Genomic DNA, 24,082 nt, shown 5'->3' with positions numbered 1-24,082 from the left:
ATGAACATTTAAGAGCTTTATAGAGCACCCCATACACTTCCTGTAGTGTATTACAGTCTGTTAAAATGAGAGTGTGGATTATATGAACATTATAGAGCATTAGAGAGTGCCACCTACACTTCCTGTAGTGTATTACAGTCTGTTAAAATGAGAGTGTGGATTATATGAACATTATAGAGCATTAGAGAGTGCCACCTACACTTCCTGTAGTGTATTACAGTCTGTTAAAATGAGAGTGTGGATCATATGAACTATGAAGTGCCCTCTACAACTTCCTGTAGTGTATGACAATTCATCAGAATGAGGGTGTGGGTCATATGAACATTATAGAGCATTATAGAGCACCCCCTGAACTTCCTTTAGTGTATTACAGTCTGTTAAACTAAGTGTGTGGATTACATAAACATTATAGTGCATTATAGAGTTCCCCCTACACTTCCTGTTGTGTTTTACAGTTTGTCAGAATGAGCGTGTGGTTTATATGAACATTATAGTGCATTATAAAGCACCCCGTTTGCCTCCAGTCTGAGTATAAGGAACAAATAGTCCCTATACACTCTTTATTTAAGTAAATGACCGTTTTATGTCAGAATCAGCTGTTGACTGATTACTGTAGCCGGACTGTGCAGATGGAGAGCAGCAGGAGAGTTGGGGTTGGGGGAGGGGTGTCGGTGGGTCCATCCTGCCTGTCAGGAGGATGTGATCAATAAGCTGACAGGCAGAGCCTAATAGAAGTTAATGTAGGGAAGAAAAGTAAAGTGATTGATGCAGATGACGGGTGTGGGGGGAGGGCAGTGTGGGGGGGTGTTTTGGTGTAGGGTTGCCACTCCTCTTCACCTGGAAGGTGGTGTGTGTCAGGAAGGTGAGCCGGTCCCTCTGAAACAGGCCTCGGTTGATGTGCTGGAGGACAGAATAGGTGAGCGATTGGGTGAGGGAGCACACTCGGGCCGACACGTCCTCATCCGCCTCAGCGTCCTCGATCGCCCTCAGAAACACAGCACTGAACGACTGAGAGATCAGATCAGAGAAAATTACACACTGCAATAACACAAATCATCTGAAGTCTGCTATAAATATAAAATAATCCTCATGTTGTGATTGCTGTTCTATTGAATGAAATAATACAAAAAATAAAAAGCTCAATTTTAAAGATATTTTGTGTTGTGTTTTATTGTACTGGGACATCTGGCAGATGTTTATTAAAAAAATGTTTTCCTCATTTTAAGTAATCTGATTTTTATTTTTTTTTTCATTATTTTATTTCTAATTTTTTCCCATTTTCTCCCTAATTTAGCACAGCCAATTACCCAACCCACTCACTAGGACTCCCCCTATCACTAGTGATGCTCCTACACACCAGGAGGGTGAAGACCAACCGCTGATGCAGCATTGCCGAGCAGCATCACAGCGCAGCGACTCGGTTCTGATACATCAGCTCACAGACAACATGTGCTGCAGACATCACCCTAGGAGTGATGTGGGGAGAGAGCGCCATCTACTCACCCAGAGGGTCAACTGTGCTCCCTCTGAGCGCCGGAAGCTTGATGGCAAAGCTGCATGAGCGGGGGTTTGAACCTGCGACCTCCCGCTCATAGTGGCAGCGCTTTAGACCGCTGGACCACTGGGCGCCCTAACTTCTGATTTATTGTACAATACATGGACATAAGCCCTATAATTTTAGCTGACCTCAATATTACCCATTGTGATTTTTTTCTAATAAGGAAAGTAAATAAATTTGAATTTAATGGTATGCTGCTTTTGTATTTTTTTGTGTTTATTTAGGATACTTTTATATATATACATACATACACTACCAGTTTGGACACTTAATGTATTTACTTTGTTATTGTTTTCCTACATTGTAAATGAATACTGAAGTGCCCATGAAGGACATAAGGAATCATGTAGTAACCTAAAAGTGTTAAACAAACCAAAATACTCTGTGAAGCATTTAGGTGCTCTTATCCGGGGTGCCAGTTTCATCATAGTGTTTTTGATGGCCTTTGCGACTGCACTTAAGGATACTTTAAAAATTCTTAAAATGTTTTTGATTAACTGACCTTCATTTCTTAAAGTATTTTTATCTTTACTTAGTTAAGTAGTTCTTGCTTTTCATAATATGTATTAGAACATTATTTAAATAGAGCTATTCACTGTTTACGTACTCCACGTCTTCACAACTTTACAACTGATGCTCTCAAACACATTAAGAGACAAGAAATTAAATTAACTCCTAATAAGCTCAGTACAGCTGTTAACTGAAAGCCTGAATTCCAGGTGACTCTACCTTATAAAGCTGACTGAGAAAATCCAGACAAGATGTGCAAAACTGTCATCTAATCAAGAGATTCTACTTCTAAAAATCTAAAATCTAAAACATCTTTTGTATGTTTAATATATTTTTATTTTAAATGTTTTTAATTTAAAATTTAAATTTTTATTTTTTTAAATATATTTTTATTTTAAATAATTCCATACATTTCTTCTTAGTTTGGATGACTGCATTTTAAAACTAAACCTTTGACAGGTAGTGTACATTGTATATTTTCATTTCAATGTCTAAATATCCATAATTATTAATAGTTCATTACTTTTTAAAAGAGTATGACTGTATAGGTTTGTTATTATATGTTTTTATTAGATCAGTGGCATGAAACTATATTAACTAGAATAGTGTGGTTTGTTTCAAAAACAGTGTTTGTGACCGGCCTAATCCAGATCTAAGACACTTCTTTCAATGGCCAATTTTGTTCCTTTGGTTCCGACCGTGGCTCACAGCAGCTTTCACACCTGCTATTTGCAGGACTGAAGACGGTGAAGGTCAGCGGGTGTGTGTGAGGTAAAGTAATCAGTCAGCAATAGAACGGAGTGTGTGTCACATGCCATCACAGCATGCTGTTCTGCATGGACAGTGAAACAGTGGGGTGGTTGCTGTGGTTGTGGTTACCTGCAGGGAGTGCTGGTACAGAGGGTTTATACTGTGAAGTTCTTTAATGATGAAGTAGAGCAGAGCGGCTCTCTGAGCTACAGGACGATAGAGCTCACGAGCTGCATTTATCTTCAGCTCATTCTCTCTCGCCTCCACAACCTAACACACACACACACACACACTACATGTTTACCTACAATGTGAAAAGTATAATTTAATACACTGAACTAAAAAGTAAAAAAAATCTTGATCAACTGTTACTTGATCAATGTGTTAATGGGTGGCTGCTAAGGTACAGCTGTTGGTCACTAACATGTTGCTAGGTGGATGCTAAGGTGTTTATAAGTAGATTTTTTGAAAATTGTTTGTTGCTATGGTGTTGCTAAGTGGTTGCTAAGGTGCTGTGAGGTGGCTGCTAAGGTGTTGCTATGATACAGCTGTTAGTCACTAACACCTAGTTACTAACACCTAGATGTTGCTAGGTTGTTTTTTAAGGTGTTGTTGGGTGGCTGCTAAGGTATTGCTTTAGTACAGCTGTTGGTCACTAGATGTTGCTAGGTAAATGCTAAGGTGGTTATATGTAGTTGTTATGAAAATTGTTTGTTGCTGTGGTGTTGCTAAGTGGTTAGTAAGGTGTTGCTGAGTGGCTGCTACGGTGTTGCAATGGCACAGCTGTTGGTCACAAAAATGTTGCTAGGTGGTTGCTAAGGTGCTGTAAGGTGGCTGCTAAGGTGTTGCTATGGTACAGCTGTTGGTGACTAACATGTTGCTAGGTAAATGCTAAGGTGTTCATATGTAATTGTTTTGGAAATTGTATGTTGCTATGGTGTTGCTAACTGGTTGCTAAGGTGCTGTGAGGTGGATGCTAAGGTGATGGTATGTTATATCTGTTGGTAACATGTTGCTACGTGGTTTTTAAGGTGTTGCTGGGTGGCTGCTGAGGTGTTGTTATAAACAGCTGTTGGTCTCCAACATGTTGCTAGGTGGTTGCAAAGGAGCTGTGAGGTGGCTGCTAAGGTGATGCTGTAGTACAGCTGTTGGTCACTAACATGTTGCTAGGTGGATGCTAAAGTATTTTGGAAATTGTTGGAGCTGTTGATATTTTGGGGAATATAAATCAGATAACGGTTTCTTTCCAGTGCAATGCAATAGTAATATGTGGGGTTTGGTAGCTGCAGAATGTCTAAACTCTTACATCTACCAGGGTTTAAAGCACTATATCCCCCCACAGTGTGGCCTACCTTGCTGTGGATGTGCAAGGCGGTGGTCTTGGTGTGCTCCAACTGCTCCACTAGAACAGCATCTTTCAGGAAGCTTCCCTCAGCAGCGGACAGTCGGGTCAGCAGCTCATCCTCCAGCTCCTTCAGCTCAATCCGACACAAGTTCTGCTGGATGCTCAGCTCCAACTGCATCATCACAGTTACCACCATCACTATTATTCCCCTCAACACCTTCATCTTTACCACCACCATCAATACCATCATCACCACCACCACCACAATACTATCACCATAATCACCATCATTCTAACCATCATCATCCTTATTTTCACCACGATAATCACAGTAATCACCATCAACATCATCACTGTTATCACCATCACCACTATCATTACTATCATCACTATTATCCCCATCAACACCTTCATCTTTACCACCAACATCAATACCATCATCACCACCACCACCACAATACTTACCCTTATCACCATCATTCTCACCATCATCATCCTTATCACCATTATCATCACCACCATCCATATAATCTTCAGCATCACCCTAATCACCATCAACACCACAACAATATCACTATCATCACCTCACCCTAGTCACCATTATCACCATCATTCTAATCACCATTATCACTATGACCTCCCTGTCTGGGAAATTGGCCCTTAAAGTTTAAATTCTGTTAATTTTAGAATCTGAAGGCTCTGAACAACCTTAGAACACATAGATTCTTCAGATTACTGAACCTTGAGAAACTAAAAAACACAAAACCCTGTGAATATGCAATTTGGGAATAAACATATAATTAAGGAATTTATTATAACCTCAAGAAAAAGTGTGAACATAGCACCTCAAGACTGTAGAACCATTAAGTCTAGAGCATTGAGAATATAGTATTTATGTAAGAAATATATGTCAGTATATAGAATCTTGTAAATATAAAACATATAATGATTAGAACCTTGGAAACATAAAAAATCTGAGAACATAGGAAATGTAAAACCCGAGGAACTATAACTTGGAAATTAACTAAACAGATTAGTAACAGCAGAGTTCTGAATCTGACCTTCAGGTTCTCCAGGTCCGGCCTCTCGCGGGAGACCACCTGACCCAGGAGCTGCTCCTCCAGCCCAGTGTGGGTCACTGTGAAGTTGATGAGGGTGGTCTGGGCCTGCAGCTCTGGGGGGAAGTGAGGGTTGGCCAGTTTAGTGTGCAGGATGAGCCGGACGCTGCTGGGGTTCTGATGCTGCTGTGCTCCCAGCCCGACGGACCTGCAGGCAGTGTTAACAACACACAGTTACGATCACACAATCTGAGAGGCTGGAAAGCTACACCTCTATTACCGTATTTTTCACACTATAAGGCACATTATGTGACACTAATAAGGAACATAGGTGTCGGCATGTTTTCCTTCTAATTCAGCAGGTCTCATTGCTGGAAGGTGGTGGTGGTGGTTGAAAAAAAAAACATTGCCAAACTGAGCACTAAATGTTAATTTACACAGATTTCTCTCCTGAAAACTGTTTATTTGGGTGGGTAAAGTGCTTCTGTAAAGTGCTTCTCATTTACAGTTCGTTTGGATTTCCAGATTTCCACTAAGGCTGAGTGCAACAGCATTAGCATTAGTGCCTAACCGTGGTTACAGCTAGTAGTTGCCACCTAACAGCGCTACACTGAGGAACCCTGAGTGTTTTGGTAAGCCAGGGTGATATTAGAACGGTTCGTCCCACGTAGCTTGTTTTAACTCGGTAAACATGCAGGCTACAGTCCAATATCCTCACCTATGAACAGCTAAAAGGCTAGCGCTTAGCACTAGGGTTAGCGGCAGGCTACAGGCCACCAAACTGTGGATCATAGCAGCCCAAGATATAGCCTGCTGGTAGAATGTGCTAACCAAATGGAACCCCCAGTCGTCTGTATAGATACACCAGTGAAGCAAATCTGCACCATTTTACCAAAAGCTCCACAGCATTAAGGTCCATCACCCCATGTTTAATGTTTTTTCCCCCGACTTCACTCTGTGCCTGTGACCCACGACGCTCTCTAACTGTGATCAATCCGGCCCGGCCGCGAGGTCCGTGATGAATCTGGTGCGGCTCCTCGGCTGAAGTTCATTAATAATTGGAATGTTGCAGAGTGTGAAGTAATGAATACTAATTATTCCTTTCATTTCTGACGGAGGAGCATGAGCCAATCCATCAGCCGGGACTTTAATTTGGTGGAGTAATGGTTCTATCAATAGTACATTAATTCCGTCTTGTGGAGATATAGAGTTGAATTGGGCCCAGGAAGAGCCGCGGTGTTCGAGCCGGCACTGCTGGCTGACAGGCTGGGGGGTGGGAGGGGGTGGAGGGGTAATTAGAGAAAAATTAAAAGCCACCAGGTCCAGCCAGCCAGGCCTGATTTAATTGAAATGCAGATTGGGATAAATATTGGCTGCTGGGGAATATGATCTTCCACATCTTCCAGCGTTTATTTAATGCCATTTGTCTGTGGGGCCTGGAGACTTCATTTGTCATCTTTTCCTGTTTCTGTCCAATCAGAGTGCTGGCAGAACACTGGGAACACATCTCACCCAGTTTTACTAGCACTAGAAACAACCCTACTTTTCTGGGTTTGGATCAGTTCTGTATTATGTAGTGGTCACAAACAGTCATGAAGGATGAAAAAAAAAACTGCAAACCACCAAGCAACAACCTGGCAGCCATGTGAGATCCAAGTGCAACCACCTAGCAATACTCTTGTAGCCATGTGAGATACTACAGAACCACCAGGCAACACCATCACAGGCATGTAAGATACCACAGCTACCACCAGGCAACACCATCAAAGCCATGTGAGATACCAGCGCAACCACCTAGCAATACTCTTGTAACCATGTGAGATACTACAGCAACCACCAGGCAACACCATCACAGGCATGTGAGATATCAGTGCAACCACCAAGTAACACCCTCGCAGCCAAGTGGGATACCAGTGCAACCACCTAGCAATACTCTTGTAGCCATATGAGATACCAGTGCAACCAAACCACCTACCATCACTACTACTAATATTACTATTACTGCTAACACTTTTACACTGGTAACAATTTAAAATAAGCGTCACAATAACGGTAGGCATGACAGTAATAAACCTAATTAAATAGTTAAGTGATAACTATTAATTGACATTAGTTAAGACATTAAACATTACTACATTTTATATTTAAGGAATGTTATAAATTATAAATGAATCGAGACATTTTAAGTGATTAATAATAATGTCTTAACTAGTGTCAGTTAATAATTAGACATTCTGTCATAAGTACTGTTGATGTTCCTTATAAATTCTAAATTGTTACCATTACTATTACTCCTACTACTACTACTACTACTACTAATACTACTACTAATAATAATTATAATAACAGTTGTAGTATAGTATACTGCAGAGTGTTTTGATGTGTGTAGAGATGTCTGAGGTTAAGCTGTGTTGAGTTGAGGTCTGCTGTCTGCTCAGCTCTACAGGATGATCAGTAAATGTGGTGGAGGAGCGTCCACTGTGGGTCCGGCTTCCCCTCAGCGCAGAGAGAGACGCTGATCAGTCACTTCAGAAGAGCTGCTCCATATTCAGCTCGCACAAAGAATACGAGCAAACAAACGCACATCTATCACCCGCGCTGAGAGCTGATCAATACCGCCGCCCTGCTGGATTCAGCTCACGCAGCCCTCATTCATCTCCCATTAAACCCTGAGCTATCATACCGCACTCACTCACACAGCTCCACACACACACACACACATTCTGCACAGATATCACACTCTCAGAGGAAACATCACACACACCTTCTGACAAAAAAACCAAACAATACAGCCGCATTCATATCATCTCCGTCACAACAAACACACTAAACTACAGACTAAACTAAACTACCATTACAGCAAAAACAGTAGCCACATCCCAACGTCACCCTTTATTAACACCGGTTTAACTGCACCTCATTTATACTGTTCCATTTCTACTCATCTGCTTCATTTTCACCAGTCGATTCAACTATTTAAAGAGAAAGAAATCCTAGAAAATGGACTGTTAGAAATACTCAAATGGATTCATTCAAATAACTACAAGGAAAAATACAAAACAACAGAAATAATCACATTATAAAAGAAATATATGCAAAAGCATTAAAAGTTGTTCAATTAGGTAAAGAATACTAAAAGTACCTTTTTTTATTCAAAATACTCAATGAAAATACACATTAAATATACTTTCTCTCTATTTTTAAGCAATATGCTTTAAATTATACGTTGTGTTGATAGAAAATATATGTAGTGATATTAAATACTAAAGTGCACTTTAGTGTAGTTTTTTGTTTTACAGTAGCACTAAGGTGTACACAATATGTGCATTAATACAAAAAGTAGTACATTTACAATATACTTCAAGTGTATTAAAAATTATGTTCAAAAAAACATACTTAAATCTACTTAGATTTAAGTTGCACTTAAAAGCACATTAGTTGTTTCAAAATAGTACATTTAGCAGGTATTAACAGTTTTTCCACATTGCATACACACAAAATGTGGAACTATGCACACAAATACAAAAACATGAAGCTCATGTGTCACATTGTGACTCCAAACTGCTGAACTCAAAACACAATTTCACATGTTCTCACTCAGATATCACTCTAAATGACAGCTCTGCAAATCGCTAAACACAAATTGCATCATTTAGTACACCTTGGTCACCTGAGAATCATTGACCTTCAGATACAAAACCCTAATTACCAAGTAGTCTCATACAAGTTGCACCTGAGCAAACTTAATTAGAAGAACGTTGTAATCATTTGTCAGGGTATAAAAGAGGTTTTAAGTGACTGATACAGGTGTTTCTTTGCAATAAATACATTTTTGTTACCTTTTTGTATGTGAACTGATTTTTCCTCATCATGTTTCTCATTGTACGCTACATACAGTAAAAATGGCTTATGTTTGTGTCTCATATACAGGTAGTATTGTAATGCTATATGAAGCTATATAAAGAACAGAAAGGCAACATATTTCCATGGACTTGTATGCATTTGAATTTGTACAGTGGCATAAAGTAAAAAAAAATAACTGAATACTTCTGATAAAAGTGCTTTGAATTGATCTTGTTTAACATTATTAAACATTGCTCAATGTTAATAGCTGCATAATGATATTAGATAAAAATGATATTAGATATTAGTTATACAGTTTTGTAATGATTAATAAAGTTACTCTAGTGTCACTGAATAATTAATTAAAACAATTCTGTTGTAAGTACTGTTAATCAAATCCTAAGTACACACACATTTAATAGAATTTTTTTATGTTTATTTCAACTGGAGGAACAGAAATGCAAGAATTATCCAATAGAAATGACAGAACGGCAAAATACAGAAGAAATGATGAAGCAATAAAAAAATGATAGGATGGTCCAGCTGAAATGATTCATTACAAGTTAGTACAAGTTAGTTAGTTAATTGACCAATAAATTCAGATTGGTTTTCTGAAAAGCGTCTTGACAAAGAAGATTCTAAGATGGTCGAGTGAGCATCACACTGAGCGCTTCCTCTCAGTGTTAAGATGTTCTTAATACACAAAGGGTTTTGGGAAACTGAGCCCTGATTGGTTGGACAGGTAATAATAATGGAATAGACCAAGAGAAACAATATAATAAAAAAAATAAAAATGATTAGCTGTTAAATATAAAAAATAATAAAGAAAAAGACAAAATATAGTAGAAATAATGATGCCCCAAAAACAATAGGATGAAATTATAGAAATCGTTGATCGGACAGAAAAAAAAATATGAATTGGCCAAGCAGAAAGGAATAGACAAATTGAAAAAGGTAAATTAAACCAATAGAAATAATGGAATGAAAATTTAATTAAAATGGTTAGGTTAGTGGAACCAACAAAAATGGCTAGATAAACCAAATAGAAACAACAATGTCCAAATAATAATAATAAAAATATTTATATCACAGAAAATATGGAATGGACAAATAGAAATAGTAAATCCTTCTTATTGTTCTATTCAGCATGAAATGTTAAGTATAAAGCATAGCTGTTTGTGCCTTAGTGTCTGGAATATCAATACCTGGTGTGTTGACTTTCATAGAAATGTTAAAGTCAAGTACAGAACATTTAAGGCCTGGTCTTAAATATTTATTTTTTTATCGGATCAACATAAATACAGACATATATAATTCTACATACAGTATACATAACTGAGCAGCTAGAGTACTGGGTAGCTTGTTTTCCACACTGTCTTTTTATTAAACTTATAAAATATAACCTTTTGTTTAGAAATGTAAATTTGAACAGACTGAGTTGCAGTACTTGCCTTCCACTGTTTCTGGTGGTTCTGTTCAGCAGAGGCTCCAGGACTGGATCCAGTTTCTCCTCTAGATTCTCAATCAGCACAGCTTCACCACAGGCCAGCGCCTCCTCAACCAACTCCACATACCTGCACAACACAGCAGCAGAACACACTAAGGAAACTGAGTACTGTGTTCATAAAACCATCATAGATCAGACAACTACCTGTAAACCAGAATTCCCCCTTCGAAAAAACATATTAGTTACTGTACAATAACAGTGTGTGTTTTTATGGTAAGTGTGCTTGGAAGTACAGCCTCCAAACATGATGGAGGTAGTTTTATTTACAACTCAAAGAAAAGCCAGAAGAATTTGCTCACCTATCTAGTTCTAAATTCAGGCGTTCCTATCATAGCCATGTCCACAGCTGTATAAAAGCAAGCAGCAAGACATGCAGACTGCTTCCACAAACATTAGTGAAAGAATGGGTCTCTCAGGAGCTCAGTGAAGTCCAGTGTGGTACAGTGATAGAATACAGCACCTGTGCAACAAATCCACTCATGAAATTTCCTCACTACTAAATATTCCACAGCCAACTGTCAGTGATATTAAAACACAGTGGAAGATACTGGAAACAACAGCAACTCACTCTGTCAGTGTAAAATAACAGGGCAGGGTCAGCTGAAGCTGAGGAACATACTTTCTGCAGATTCCATCACTACACACCTCCAAACTTCATGTAGCTTCAGATTAGATCAAGAAGAACAGTAGAGCTTAGCAAGACTCATGGAATGGGTTTCTATGACTGAGCAGCTCCATCCAAGTCTTACATCACCAAACACAATGTAGGACAGCAGATACTAATGGCAATATAGTGTTGGCTGATCATATAATCACAACTAAAACATTATGTGTCAATGCATTTATGTAAAAGTTTAACATTTTAAATTTTAAGTTATAAATTATAAGCATCAAATACCTAACCACAATTATAGTACCAGTCAAAAGTGTGTACACACATTCTCAATCTAAACCCATTCTAAACCAAGCTGAGCTGATTCTGGATGAGTCTAATTGGGATTATAATTGAGTTCTTTTGGAACCTCCTGGATGAGATGTCCATGCCCTTTTGGAATAATTTTGATAGGCTGGTCACTCCTGGGAAGGTTCACCAGTGTTCCATGTTTTTGTCCATTTGTGAATAACAGCTCTCACTGATCTTTAATCTATTCATTTTAAATTAAAGCAGTCAGTCTGACACCAATATAATTCTGATATCATTGCGCATTCCTAGTTGGAGCGCAGTGAGAATTGCAAGAAGGGGCAAAGCTGCCATCAAAACTAAAGTTATAATAGCTACTATAAAGAATTTCAAGTACAAAAGATATTCTGGTTTATTTAACACTTTTTTAATTAGATAATTGCATTAATTTATGTCTTTAATATTAATCTACAATGTAGAGAATAACAAGAAAACTATTAAAATGGGAATGGGTGTGAGCAAATTTTTGACTGGTAATGTAAATACAAAGATTGAGTGTTTCTACAATTCAAAATACTTATGTAATGCAATTAATTAATAGTTCAAAAATAAAATATCTTAATGCACATTACTACTTTACACTTAAGTTGTTAACAATGAAACAATGACATCAATAATCAAGGACAACCTATGGGCTGAGTTTATTAGAGTTGCTTATGTTATCATAAAGTGGTGAACCTAAAACACATCAGTGCCCTGGCTATCAGAGCGGGGTCCTAGGACACCCAGGGGTCTATTATGTACAGAAGGTCTGCAAATGCAAATAAGTATAATTCTGCGTGAATAAAATGATTAACAGTTTTGAGTGGCTGCCGTGGTGGTACTACGTTGTTTACTGGGTATCTCTGGTGGTTTCTGTGGGGTTATTAAGGAGCTCTTACATTTTTGTTGTAACAGATTCTTGTTCTCATAGAAAGAGGAACCGGAGTGTAAAAGTGTCTACAGTAGTATAGAGATATTCACATTAATTTAAATATTAAATAATGAATAATGTTAGTAATCACTCCAACCTGAATATTTTAGAAAGCCCTTCCCAATATATTTGTTTTATTTACTCTGCACTATTCTTAAAAAAGAAAGCCCCTCCCACTCACCCTTTCTGTCCGTGCTGCACCAGTCTGAGTCCGGGGCCGTACAGATTACGGAGCCACTTGCCGGCCTGTTGCTGGGGGTCTACCAGCAGGGGGCAGCGCTGGCTGCGGGTCAGGATGGTGGCGTTCTCTACTGACAGTCTATCTGCTGGCAGGCCCTGGTTGTGCCAGGCTGCCACGCTGGCCTGGTCAGCCAACAGCAGGACGGGGTCCAGGCCTTCTGTCAGCGGGACGGGGGGCTGGAGGTGTGAGGAAAACACACAGTGATGCTATTCACATCAACGCTTCACTAATTTACACACTCAGCCCAACACACACTCCACACCCCACCACTCCACACCACACGAGGAACAGCACACCTCCCCAACAGAGCTAGTGCTTCAACCCCTGTAAAGAAGCAGCTCACAAATACCAAAATACCAGTATCAAATACCAATATCAAATACAAATGATCACCAAATATCAATAAACATATCAAATACCAACACCAATATGAAATACCAGTACTAATATCAAATACAAATGTTGATCAATACCAAATCTAAAATAAAAGTATTAAATAGTATCAAATACCAATACCAATATCAAATACCAGTAGTAATATCAAATACAAATTTTGATCAATACCAAATCTAAAATAAAAGTATTAAATAGTATCAAATACCAATACCAATATCAAATACCAGTACTAATATCAAATACAAATGTTGATCAACACCAAATCTAAAATAAAAGTATTAAATAGTATCAAATACCAATATTAAACAAAAAGTGCTAAGCAATACTTAATCAATAAAAATTTTAAATACCAATACTAATATCAAATGCAAATGTTGAGCAATACCAAATATAAAATAGAAGTATTAAATAGTATCAAACACCAATAGCAAATACCAATATCAAATACACATCTCTAATATAAATACTTAATACCGATAAAAGTATCAAATACCAATACCAGTATCAAATACTAATATCACATACCAACACCAATATTAAATACCAATACCAGTATTAAATACTAGTATAAAATACCAATATCTAGTACCCATATCAAATACAAATATGTCTGTCAATACAAAATATTAATTAATGTATCAAATACCAAAACCAATTTTTTACACAAATATCAACACAAAATAGTAATTCTAAATAGCAACAACAATATCAAATACCAAAACTAAATTCCAATTGCGATACCAAATACTAAAACAAGTTAAGTAATATCTCTAATGATTAATTGACACTAGTTGAAATATTGTTAATTAATGCTCAATATTTAGGACTTAATAATGTTGTAAATAATGAATTGAGACATTAGTTAAAATGAGTACTGAAGAATCTGTTGAGTAGTGTTATTGAATAAGAAGTGATGTAGCTGTGGGATGTGGGTGTGGTTTGGGTGGGGTTGGAGGAGGTGGACGTACGCTGAGCTGTCTGAGAAACGGTCTCCAGCTGTTCTCCAGGAGCTGCTCTCGGTACGGCTGAGAGAAATACCCGGCGTACGAGACGAACGCTGCAGCCAGCAGAACATCTCCACACAGCGCCCCCTGCTGAGCCTCCAGCTCCAAAACCGCCTCCGACCAGCGCACCTTCTCAGACTGCTCACACACACGCACGCGCACACACAGAAGATAGTGGTCAGAATAATAAATACTGAATAACCCTTTTACGGTGTTGAAAAGTTCACGCAGCAGAATGAGTTTAACAGACTCCCCTCAGACTTCTTTAATATCTGTTAATAAATAAGAGTAAATCTACAGTTACAGTAGATACAGCAATCACCAGCATAATCTGTTGTAACCACACTGCAGACAAATCTTTTGTTCAAACCACATTTTGATCCTTTGTTCTGGACCATAGTTTATAACACCTTTCAATCCTGATGTCTTTTTTTCCACTGGTTCAGAACAAGCTGAACATTGTACAGGATCTTGTTTTTCTTTTTATATAATAGGAGATTGCTGGTTCGAATCCCATTCATGTAGCTTACCATCGTCTACCGGAACCCTGAGGGATCACAATTGGCCTTGCTCTTTCTGGGTGGGAAGATGGTGCTCTCTCCCCTCATCAGTCCTAAGGGTGATGTTGATCAGCACAAGGCGTCTGTGAGCTGATGTATCAGAACCGAGTCGCTGTGCTTTCCTCCGAATACGCTGTGATGCTGCTCGGTAATGCTGCATCAGCAGCAATTCAAAAAGAGGCTTGTAAATTTGGTTAAAAAAATAAATAAATTAAACTCTACAGTTTCTATCTTACATCTTCCGCAAGGCACGCTGCGATGCTCATTGCTATCTTACACGCCACCAATAATCTATTTTCCCGCCTTACACCTGTGTGATTTAAATAGCAATGGTGCTTGTGAATATATCTACACTGATGGGTATGGTGGTTTAGAAATGAGGTGTGTTCATTACAACCCTGACAACAGTCAACCATCAAGTTCATTGCTAACGGGTGAGCTCAGTGAACATACACCCCCACTCGTTACACAAACACAAGGACACACAGCAGTGCACAAACCCAACTTTTACATCAACAATAAACAGAATACTAAGTAAAATAACATTATTGTTCCTGTAACTTACCTGCTCACGCACCTTTACAGCCCAAATGAGCAGTGCAAAAGTGCGGCAACGTTAATATAGCAAAAATCAGAGCGCAAGTAACCACAATTAAAGATTTTAAGAAAACTAGTACATGCTTTTTATGCATTTTGTGCCACGCATCGCACACTTTTCCCATCATTACGATAGCAAAGATACACGTATACGCCCCAAAATCAAGCTACACGGTGCACAGTTCATGGCTCACATATAGATTGCTAAAACAGGGCTCTATAAATCTGGTTCTAACAAGGTAGGTGAGAAAGCTGCCTGAGATAATACACACTGGACTAACCCTCTAACACATCTGGCCTATTGATGTCTAGTATTAATTGTATAATCTGTGAAACATTCAGATGTTGTCCTCAGAGACTGAAGCAGAGTGACACCACAGTCAGACAGGTTTACAGCATCAGCGGTCAGGGGTGGAGGAGGACGGCGGTGCAGAGCGTCTGATGATTGCGTCTCCTCCCCATTGATCACACACACACTGACCAACATAAGCAATAAAGTATACACACACAATTCACCCAAACCGGCTCTGAAACTTTAGTTACATTTTCACTACTCATCAATTTAGCTCTCGTTTAGGACTTCAATAATATCGCCCAGACGCTCCTGCAGTGATAAATCTTACCTAACGTCGGCTTCGCGGGGTCGAGCATCCAGAACATGTCGCATAATAAATTCCCAGACAGTTAAAAATCACTATAATTTTAGCCTAATGTATTATGGATTGCTTGGAATATCACTCAGTCCTGGGTGAAGCGTTTTTAATTTCCAACAGCTGTTGAGGCTTTGCAGTAAGTTAATGATTAAATATAGACGGGCTGATTTATTAGTCTAAACACTATTGCTTCCAGGTCAATGGCATAAAGACAAATCATTTATCTTGATATGTTTAAAAGCCGAGCTGTCCTGTTCTCGGCCCATCCATTTCCTCCAACAAGAGCGCCCGGCGCTTTAAATAAAACCACTAAAAGAAATATTACGTTCATTTTATTTCACATTAACGGAGCTAAAGATTTTGGATAATCTGAGGGACAAACGTACAAGTGAAAGAAATGCAGGTAAAACAAGTTTAACTTTTTTACCCGGAACCAAAAAGCGATTATTAAAGGGCCGGTATCATAAAAAACTGAATATACCTTCATTTGTGTAAAAATAAAAGACTAAACATTGTTATAATACAGTTATAATACATGCACTCAGAACACAGATAAACAGCAGCTTTGTTTAAATTCATGGAGTTATATATATATATATAAAAAAAAAACAATATTTATCCAATAAAAATCAGTATAGAGCTATTTCGCTCCACCCTATTTAAGCCAGAGTTATCCATGACTGGAGGAGCATCTGTGTTTACTCTGTGTTAGACCATTTGATGCATCAGAGAATCCTAATATAGATTACACTCACAATTAAATAAACATAAATTATTAAAGAGTAGTAAAGAGTTAATACTCACTATATACATACAACCAAATAACCCAAAAAAGTTTCCCTATTGATAAAGTCAAAAAACAATTTGTTACAATAAATGGGTCCATTAACACAACTTTGTGAATCTTTGCTTAATTTTGGCAATATACACTGCCTGTCCAAAAATAAATTACCACAAAAAAAGGCACACACAAATTTTATTGGACTGTGTTTGGCTTTAATTGCAGAACGCATTAACTGTGGAATTATTTTGATAAGCTTCTGCAAAGCCACAAGATTTATTTCAATCCAGTGTTGCATTAATTTTTAACCAAGATCTTGCAGCAGCATTGATGATGGTAGAGTCTGACCACTGCACAAAGTCTTCTCCTTCCAGCACATCCCAAAGATTCTCAATGAGGTTAAGATCTGGACTCTGTGGTGAACTCTCTCTCAATCCATGTGTGAAAATGATGATCTCATGCTCCCTGAATCACTTTTTCACAATTCCAGACCCATGATTCCATGATTGTTATCTTGGAATATTTTTGTGTTCAAACGGGAAGAAAAAATCCATTGATTGAATACCTGGTCTATATTCAGTAGGGGTGTCACGATTTCGATATTTTATCAAAATCGATCGAAATTGTCTCGAACATCGAAGTAAAAAAGATGATCGACGATCCCTCCCTCTAAGCTATGCAAGCACACGCACTACGCAAATGGCGCAGCATACTGTAGCCGACGCCATGGACATTATGACTGGTCAAAGAGCAGCCCTTTCTCCAGAGAATGTGGACATTCTCATCTTCTTAAAGAAAAACTTGAATATATAAAAATAACAGGTGTTTTCTCTAGCCTCAAATATGTTAATAGTTTTGGTACCTTAAGGAGCATCTTTCTCTCAGATAAAGTTAATAATATATCTTTATTAAAGAAACAAACTTGTCATTCTCAGGGACCGAGTCTTATTTTTCATGTTTAACTGTTATAGTAGGATACAGTTCAGTTTGTTAAGGCTCTAATTGTTCTATTATTTTGTACATGATTGTTGAATTGCTGTTTTAATAGTGCACACTGCTGCTACCAAAAAAAGCCACTAGATGGCATTACATATATATATCTTAATTAAATTATTTAAATTTGACCATTAGTGCCTAATGTGGTGTATTACAGATCACTTGTATCACTTTTATCACTTATATCAAGCCCACCTTTTGAAATAAGATATTGTAAATGTGATGAATCAAACCAATAACTGACCATAGACTAATCTAAAACTGGCATAGACCTCTCTGCTGTAAAAAAAAGAAAATTAAGAATCGAATCGAATCGTGACCCTAAAATCGGAAATAAAATCAAATCGAGGATTTAGAAAATCGTGACACCCCTAATACTCAGTATATTCAGGTAGTCAGCTGACCTCATTCTTTAAGCGCATAATGTTGCTGAACCTAGACCTGCAGACCAACTGCAGCATCAACCCCACATCATTTACTTACTTAAATCCAGGTGGAGACTTTTTTTTTGGCCAAACAGTGTATTTTTACATATGATATATACAGATTATTGCTGTGGTATACAAGTATACCAATACTAGAACAGTATCTCAATACTTGTAAGTACCGGTACTTTCAGAATGAACTCGTCTTAAAATAAGAGCAGCATTTTGAAGGAGTGTCACAGGGGGCAGTGTGTGCAGTGTGATTTCTCCCGTCACTGCAGAATATTATGAGGGTAAGAAGAGAAAGCCAGACAGGGCTTCTAGATAACTTAATGAGCCTCAACACTGAGAGTCAACTGTTTCTCTGTGAGAGGTGACGGGTCTGTGATTAATCCATTGTGGAATACACAATACGTTTCTTTCAGAATAGCTTTCTGTTGCTTGTTGACTGCTTTATTTCTCAGTTTTCAGCACAAACACATTCTGAAGTATAATCCAGAGTCTGAGGCAAGATCTGTGTTGCAGGCTGAATTTCAATCATTTATGAGTCGACTCATCAGCCATGGCAACGTAAGTTCCTCAAAGCGTCCACACATCAAACAGATCACGTGATAATTCACAAAACTCTGGCAGTTTTAATGTTTAAATGCTCACCCTGTTTTAAATGCTTCTTTAAATAGTTAAAATTATTTTCTGAACCTTTATTCACTACGAACCCAAACTTTGACCCCCAAATGTGTATTGAGTGTTATTAAATGAATTAATCAGTGAGATTAGTAAAAAAAAAGACAAACATATAATGTTCTTACTTAAAATGAAGTATAATAATTTCATTGTTAAGTTTCCCTGTTTTTTAATCACTCATTAATATTAGAATATTATTTTTAGTTCCATGTTTTAGGTTTTTGCTGTGGTATTGTTTCAGTATTAATATTGAGATATTAAGGTAGATAATGTATAGAAAGTCAGAATTTTAGAATCAAGACAACACTAATACCGATTATGTTCTTTAAATATTAAGCAGCATATAACATTACTACAGTAAGAGGCTCACAGAGCATCAGCCAGTCAGTTGGCAGGTGAGGGAAAATGCTAATGGGCTATGAAATAGCTTTCCTGTCCTGACCTTCGTTTGGCCAGTGCTCACTGACCTTCTGGCCATTCGGCTGGTGTTTCTGTCCTGGTGCATCCTTTCCTTCCTAACCCAGCACCTCATCCGCCAGCCAAACCCACCGGCCATAACCCGTAGCCACATGTTGATGGAGGCTTTTTCCTCCAGACCAGTGATGCAGCTCTTTCCTGCCCCACCAAACCCCACTCCGTACCTGCAGGCCTCCCACCAGCCGATTGGCCATCTGGATGGTGGTGCTGGTGTGGGTCACTTCCTCCTGGCAGCGCAGCTTCTCTCCGGCCGCTCGCTCAAACTGAGCCGTGAGGTTCTGCAGGTGGCCGTCCAGATCCTGAAACACATCAGAAAGTGCTGATCATGAACAATACTGAGCAATACTTTAAATAGAGTCCTAATCACATTCATACTTAGTAATAAAACTGTGTTTTAGAGGATTGTGATGCTTCTAAAATACAGATAAAACACAGAAACTGACATGGGTGAGATTGTGCTGATATGAAGGGTCAGGTCTGCTGTACCATATCATATAGTATGCAATAATATCACCAACATTTCTGAATATTTTAGCAAAATAAAAATTCACAATGTTCTCATTTCTCTTTATATATCTACTAGAGACAGATTATATCTGTTCAGTATCATTTATTTTACTTTGATCCTGGATATACTGAAATATTTGGAGTGCATTATTAGTATCATGCAGTAGTGTATTCTTGAAAGAACTTTTTTAATTCAGTGTTTTGTCATATCGCTAATATCGCTAATCGCTATTGTAATCGCAGAAATACCATAAAATATCATAATATTATTTTAGGGCCATATCGCCCACCCCTACTGCCTACAAACAAATACCTGAGACCACAAAACAAACATAACTGACCAGCAGTTTAGTTTTTATGGTAACACTTTCTATGAATGTTTATATGAGACTCTATAAACACAATCATAACACATTTAAATGCATTTATGAGGCGTTATAAACATGGCTTTACATATTTATGAACATGCATAACCCATTATAGCCATGGTTATTATGCATTATGGCTTGTGATCATAATACATTATAAGCTGTGCTTATAATATGTATTTTAAAATAGTATATATCTATCAGTATTAATCTAGTCCCACAATAAAAGTCTGTCACCTTACTTGGACCTGTTATAATCCATTATAAGTGACTATAACTAATATTATATTCAGGACAAGTATAATTCATGAGTGGTGAAAAAATATTTTGAGTATTATACAGAGTTTGTAAATAATAAGTTGGAAGCTTTTTTTTAAGTCATAATGCATAATTCTGTAAGCTGGGACTGACTTTCCTGGTGTTGACGTATAACAAGTTATAAACACAGCAATTAATGCATTATGATCACAATTCATGATGCATAATAAACATGGCTATGATGGGTTATACATTTTTCTAAATGTATATAATGCCTTTAGATTGTGATATGAGTATGTTTATAGAGTCTTACAGAGATGACATTCATTGAAAGTGTAACTGTTTTAATTTATGGCTAGACAGAACACCTTTCAAATTTAACCAGCTTTAAAAACTAAATTACACAATATGTGATGAGCACATAATAATAATAATAATAATAATAATAATAATAATAAAACAAATACAGACAGATTGATTAAGATCAGAGTAAAATAGAGGGCAGCACGGCACTCACATCCAGCTTCTTCCTAATGCTGAACAGTTTAGCCGTAGCACTGTCCAGCTCAGTGTTCGCCTGAGAAAGAGCCTGTCGCTTCGGAGCCACTTCACAGTACACCTACACACACACACACACACACACACACACACACACACACAAACAATTAACACAATTAACACAGTATTACACAAATATCGCTTATATACAGTACCAAAAGTCTGAATACTGAACTCATCCAGATTATGAAGGATAACATAAGGAATCCAGTAGTATAGCTTCAGTTGTAGTATCTACAGTTGCAAAGAAAAGTATGTGAATCCTTTGGGATTACTTGGATTTCTGCCTGAACTGGTCATTAAATGTATTCTGATCTTCAATAGACCAACACAGTCTGCTTAAACTGATACTACACAAAATTTATATATATTTGCATGGTTTTATTGAACACAACGTGTTAACCGAGGGGGGAAAAGTATGTGAACCCCTCGGCTAATGACTTTTCTAAGAGCTAATTGGAGCCAGGATGTGATGAAATTGGAAGTGTTGGTTAAAGCTGCCCTGCTCTATAAAAAAAAACACACACACCAGTTTTGAGTTTTCTGTTCTTAAGAAGAATTGCTTGATGTGAATCATGCCTCTCACAAAAGAGCTCTCAGAAGAGCTCTCTAGATGTGCTCTTCCTTTAAAAATGACTGCAAGAGCACAGCGCAGAATGATCAACGAGGTGAGGAAGAATCATAGAGTGTCAGCTGAAGACTTACATAAATCTCTGACACATGCTTTTTTTTTGTTGACAAATCTACAATAAGGAAAACATTAAACAAGAATGGAGTTCATGGGAGGACACCACAGAGGAAGCCACTGCTGTCCAAAAAACATTGCTGCATGTTTGAAGTTAAAAAAAAGCCCCTATATGTTCCACAGCACTATTGGCTAAATATACTGTGGACAGGCGAAACCAACATTGAGTGGATTAGAAAGAACACAAAACGCTATGTGTGGAGAAAAAAGGCACAGCACACCATCATCAAAACCTCATCTCAACTGTGAAACATGGTGGAGGGGGTATCATGGTTTAGGGCTGCTTTGCTGCCTAAGGGCCTTGACGGATTGCCGTCTTCAGCAAATAAATTAATTCCTAAGTTTACCAAGACATTTTCCAGGAAACCTTAAGACCATCTGTTCACCAACTGAAGCTCAACATAGGATGGATGATGCAACAGGACAACAACCAAAAACATAGAAGTAAATTAACCGAATGGCTTCAACAGGAGAAAATATGCCTTCTGGAGAGTCCTGACCTCAAATCAATAGATATACTGTGGCATCATGACCTCAAGAAAGCAATTCACACCAGAATTTTGCTGAACTGAAACAGTTTTGTGAAGAGAAATGATCCAAAATTCCTCCTGATCATTGTGCAGGTCTGATCTGCAACTACAGGAAATTGAGGTTGAGGTTATTGCTGCCAAAGGAGGGTCAACCAAAGATTCACATACTTTTCCTCCCTCACTGTGAATGTTAACATGTTGTGTTCAATAAAATCATGCAAACATATAATGGTTTTTGTGTGATATTAGTTTAAGCAGACTGTGTTTCTCTATTGTTGTGACATAGATGACGATCAGAATACATCCCAATACATCTATCTATCCATCCATCGATGCATCAGAGGAAACTCTTGCTTTTCCTTTCCTGGGGCAGTCCTGATGAGAGGCAGTTTTGAGAAGTGGTTATGATAAATCATAACTGTATGTCATTTGACCTGTTTAATTACAATACAAATGCAAATGTAAATTATTTATTAATGTAATATTTTGTGTTTTATGTATTGTGTGTAATCTGTAAAGAGTTGTGACCTCGTAGTAGCGCACTATGTTGATGGTCCAGGCGCAGAGTCCGGCGGCGGCGTAGGATTTGGTGAGGACGTGTTCGGGGAGGAAGTCGGGGCTGCTGAGGTATTCCTGTTTCACCACCGTCAGACACTGATCCGGGATACACTCCTTATCGTAGCTCACCAGCGCCTGCAGGAAGTCATCAACCTGCGGGAAACCGACCGTCAGACTGACCGCACAACCAAACACTGTGACGTCATAACTCACTGCTGTGACATAATTTCTCACAACCTATCCTTCTCTACGCCACTGAGTTTACACCCCCAAACTGGTGTAATAGCATGGTTAGCAGCACTGCTACACTGAGGAACCCAGAGTGATCCGATGACTCTGCTATACTCACCTCTAAATAACAAAAGAGCTAGCACTGCGGTTATCGGTTAATGCTAATACTGCTCCAGCCCAACTAAAACTCCTGTATAACTCTGTACTTCAGCAGAGTGGCTTTACTGCTCCTTAATACCTGACTGATAAAATTCATATTTAAGGTGCACTCTAGATGTTTGGGAATAATAAAGGATTTTAAGTACGCCTTATAGCGCAGAAAATATGGTTGTCTACTAAGTTATTGCTTTAAAGTTAATTTAAAGTAAAATCCATTTTGTTCTTCTTCTAAAAAAAAAAAAAAAAGGTTAGGTATGGTAAGATAATAACAGTGGGATTAAATTTATATTCAAATATGTTTGCTTACATATATCTGTTTAACTCGCACCATTTAGAATACGCAGTCTTTTTTTTTTAGCTATCTGTAGTTGAGCCATCAACCGTGCAACGTGCAGCATGATTGAGGGCATTTCAGTGTGTCTTTGCTATCATAACAACAGGAATAGTATGTCTTGTGCCGTTAGAATCACACAAAAGGCATATACAAATGAATCACAAGCACTGTTGTTATTTATACTATGCAGGTGGAAGGCATGAAGGAAATCTCAAGGTGATATAGGGGTGGATTAAACAGGCAGAGGAGAAAAAAATTAGAGCAGTAGTGACTTTCGCATAAAAAAATTAAAAATAAAAATCTGTAATATCTCACCATAATCTGTAAAAAGATGTACAAACAGCAGGACGTTGCGTCGAATTAGTAACAGAAATAATGTTCATTAAAAAAATGTATGCATTGAAGTTTCCTGAATAATCATGTGCGTTAAAGCTCCACTAGGTAGGATTGAGATTTTGTGCTCGTTTGCTCCCCCTACAGTTGTAGAGTGTAATAAATGTTTCAGGCGGATTAGTTTCTCTTTCTCGTTTTCTGGCTTTCAAATACATATTCGGTCTCTTTCCAGCTTCTGCCAG

General features: G+C 38.0%; 1 protein-coding gene across 1 annotated transcript in view; it reads right to left on the bottom strand.

Moving 5' to 3' along the window:
- The window catches only part of LOC103021919 (dynein axonemal heavy chain 11), a 232,881-nt gene that overhangs the window by 38,207 nt on the left and 170,592 nt on the right, over positions 1 to 24,082 (bottom strand). The window contains exons 60-69 of the mRNA XM_049480231.1: positions 22,754 to 22,936; positions 20,910 to 21,011; positions 19,424 to 19,558; positions 14,051 to 14,224; positions 12,627 to 12,862; positions 10,516 to 10,638; positions 5,225 to 5,429; positions 4,171 to 4,335; positions 2,948 to 3,088; positions 838 to 1,008 (exon numbers count right to left, since the gene is read on the bottom strand). Coding sequence (XP_049336188.1) covers positions 838 to 1,008; positions 2,948 to 3,088; positions 4,171 to 4,335; positions 5,225 to 5,429; positions 10,516 to 10,638; positions 12,627 to 12,862; positions 14,051 to 14,224; positions 19,424 to 19,558; positions 20,910 to 21,011; positions 22,754 to 22,936 — 1,635 coding nt within the window. The remainder of the gene's footprint in view (positions 1 to 837; positions 1,009 to 2,947; positions 3,089 to 4,170; positions 4,336 to 5,224; positions 5,430 to 10,515; positions 10,639 to 12,626; positions 12,863 to 14,050; positions 14,225 to 19,423; positions 19,559 to 20,909; positions 21,012 to 22,753; positions 22,937 to 24,082) is intronic.

Source organism: Astyanax mexicanus, chromosome 6 (assembly GCF_023375975.1).
Source record: "Astyanax mexicanus isolate ESR-SI-001 chromosome 6, AstMex3_surface, whole genome shotgun sequence".
Classification (NCBI taxonomy): Eukaryota; Metazoa; Chordata; class Actinopteri; order Characiformes; family Acestrorhamphidae; genus Astyanax; species Astyanax mexicanus.
Note: the sequence above shows the minus strand (reverse complement) of the source record. Positions and strands in the feature narration are given on the sequence as shown.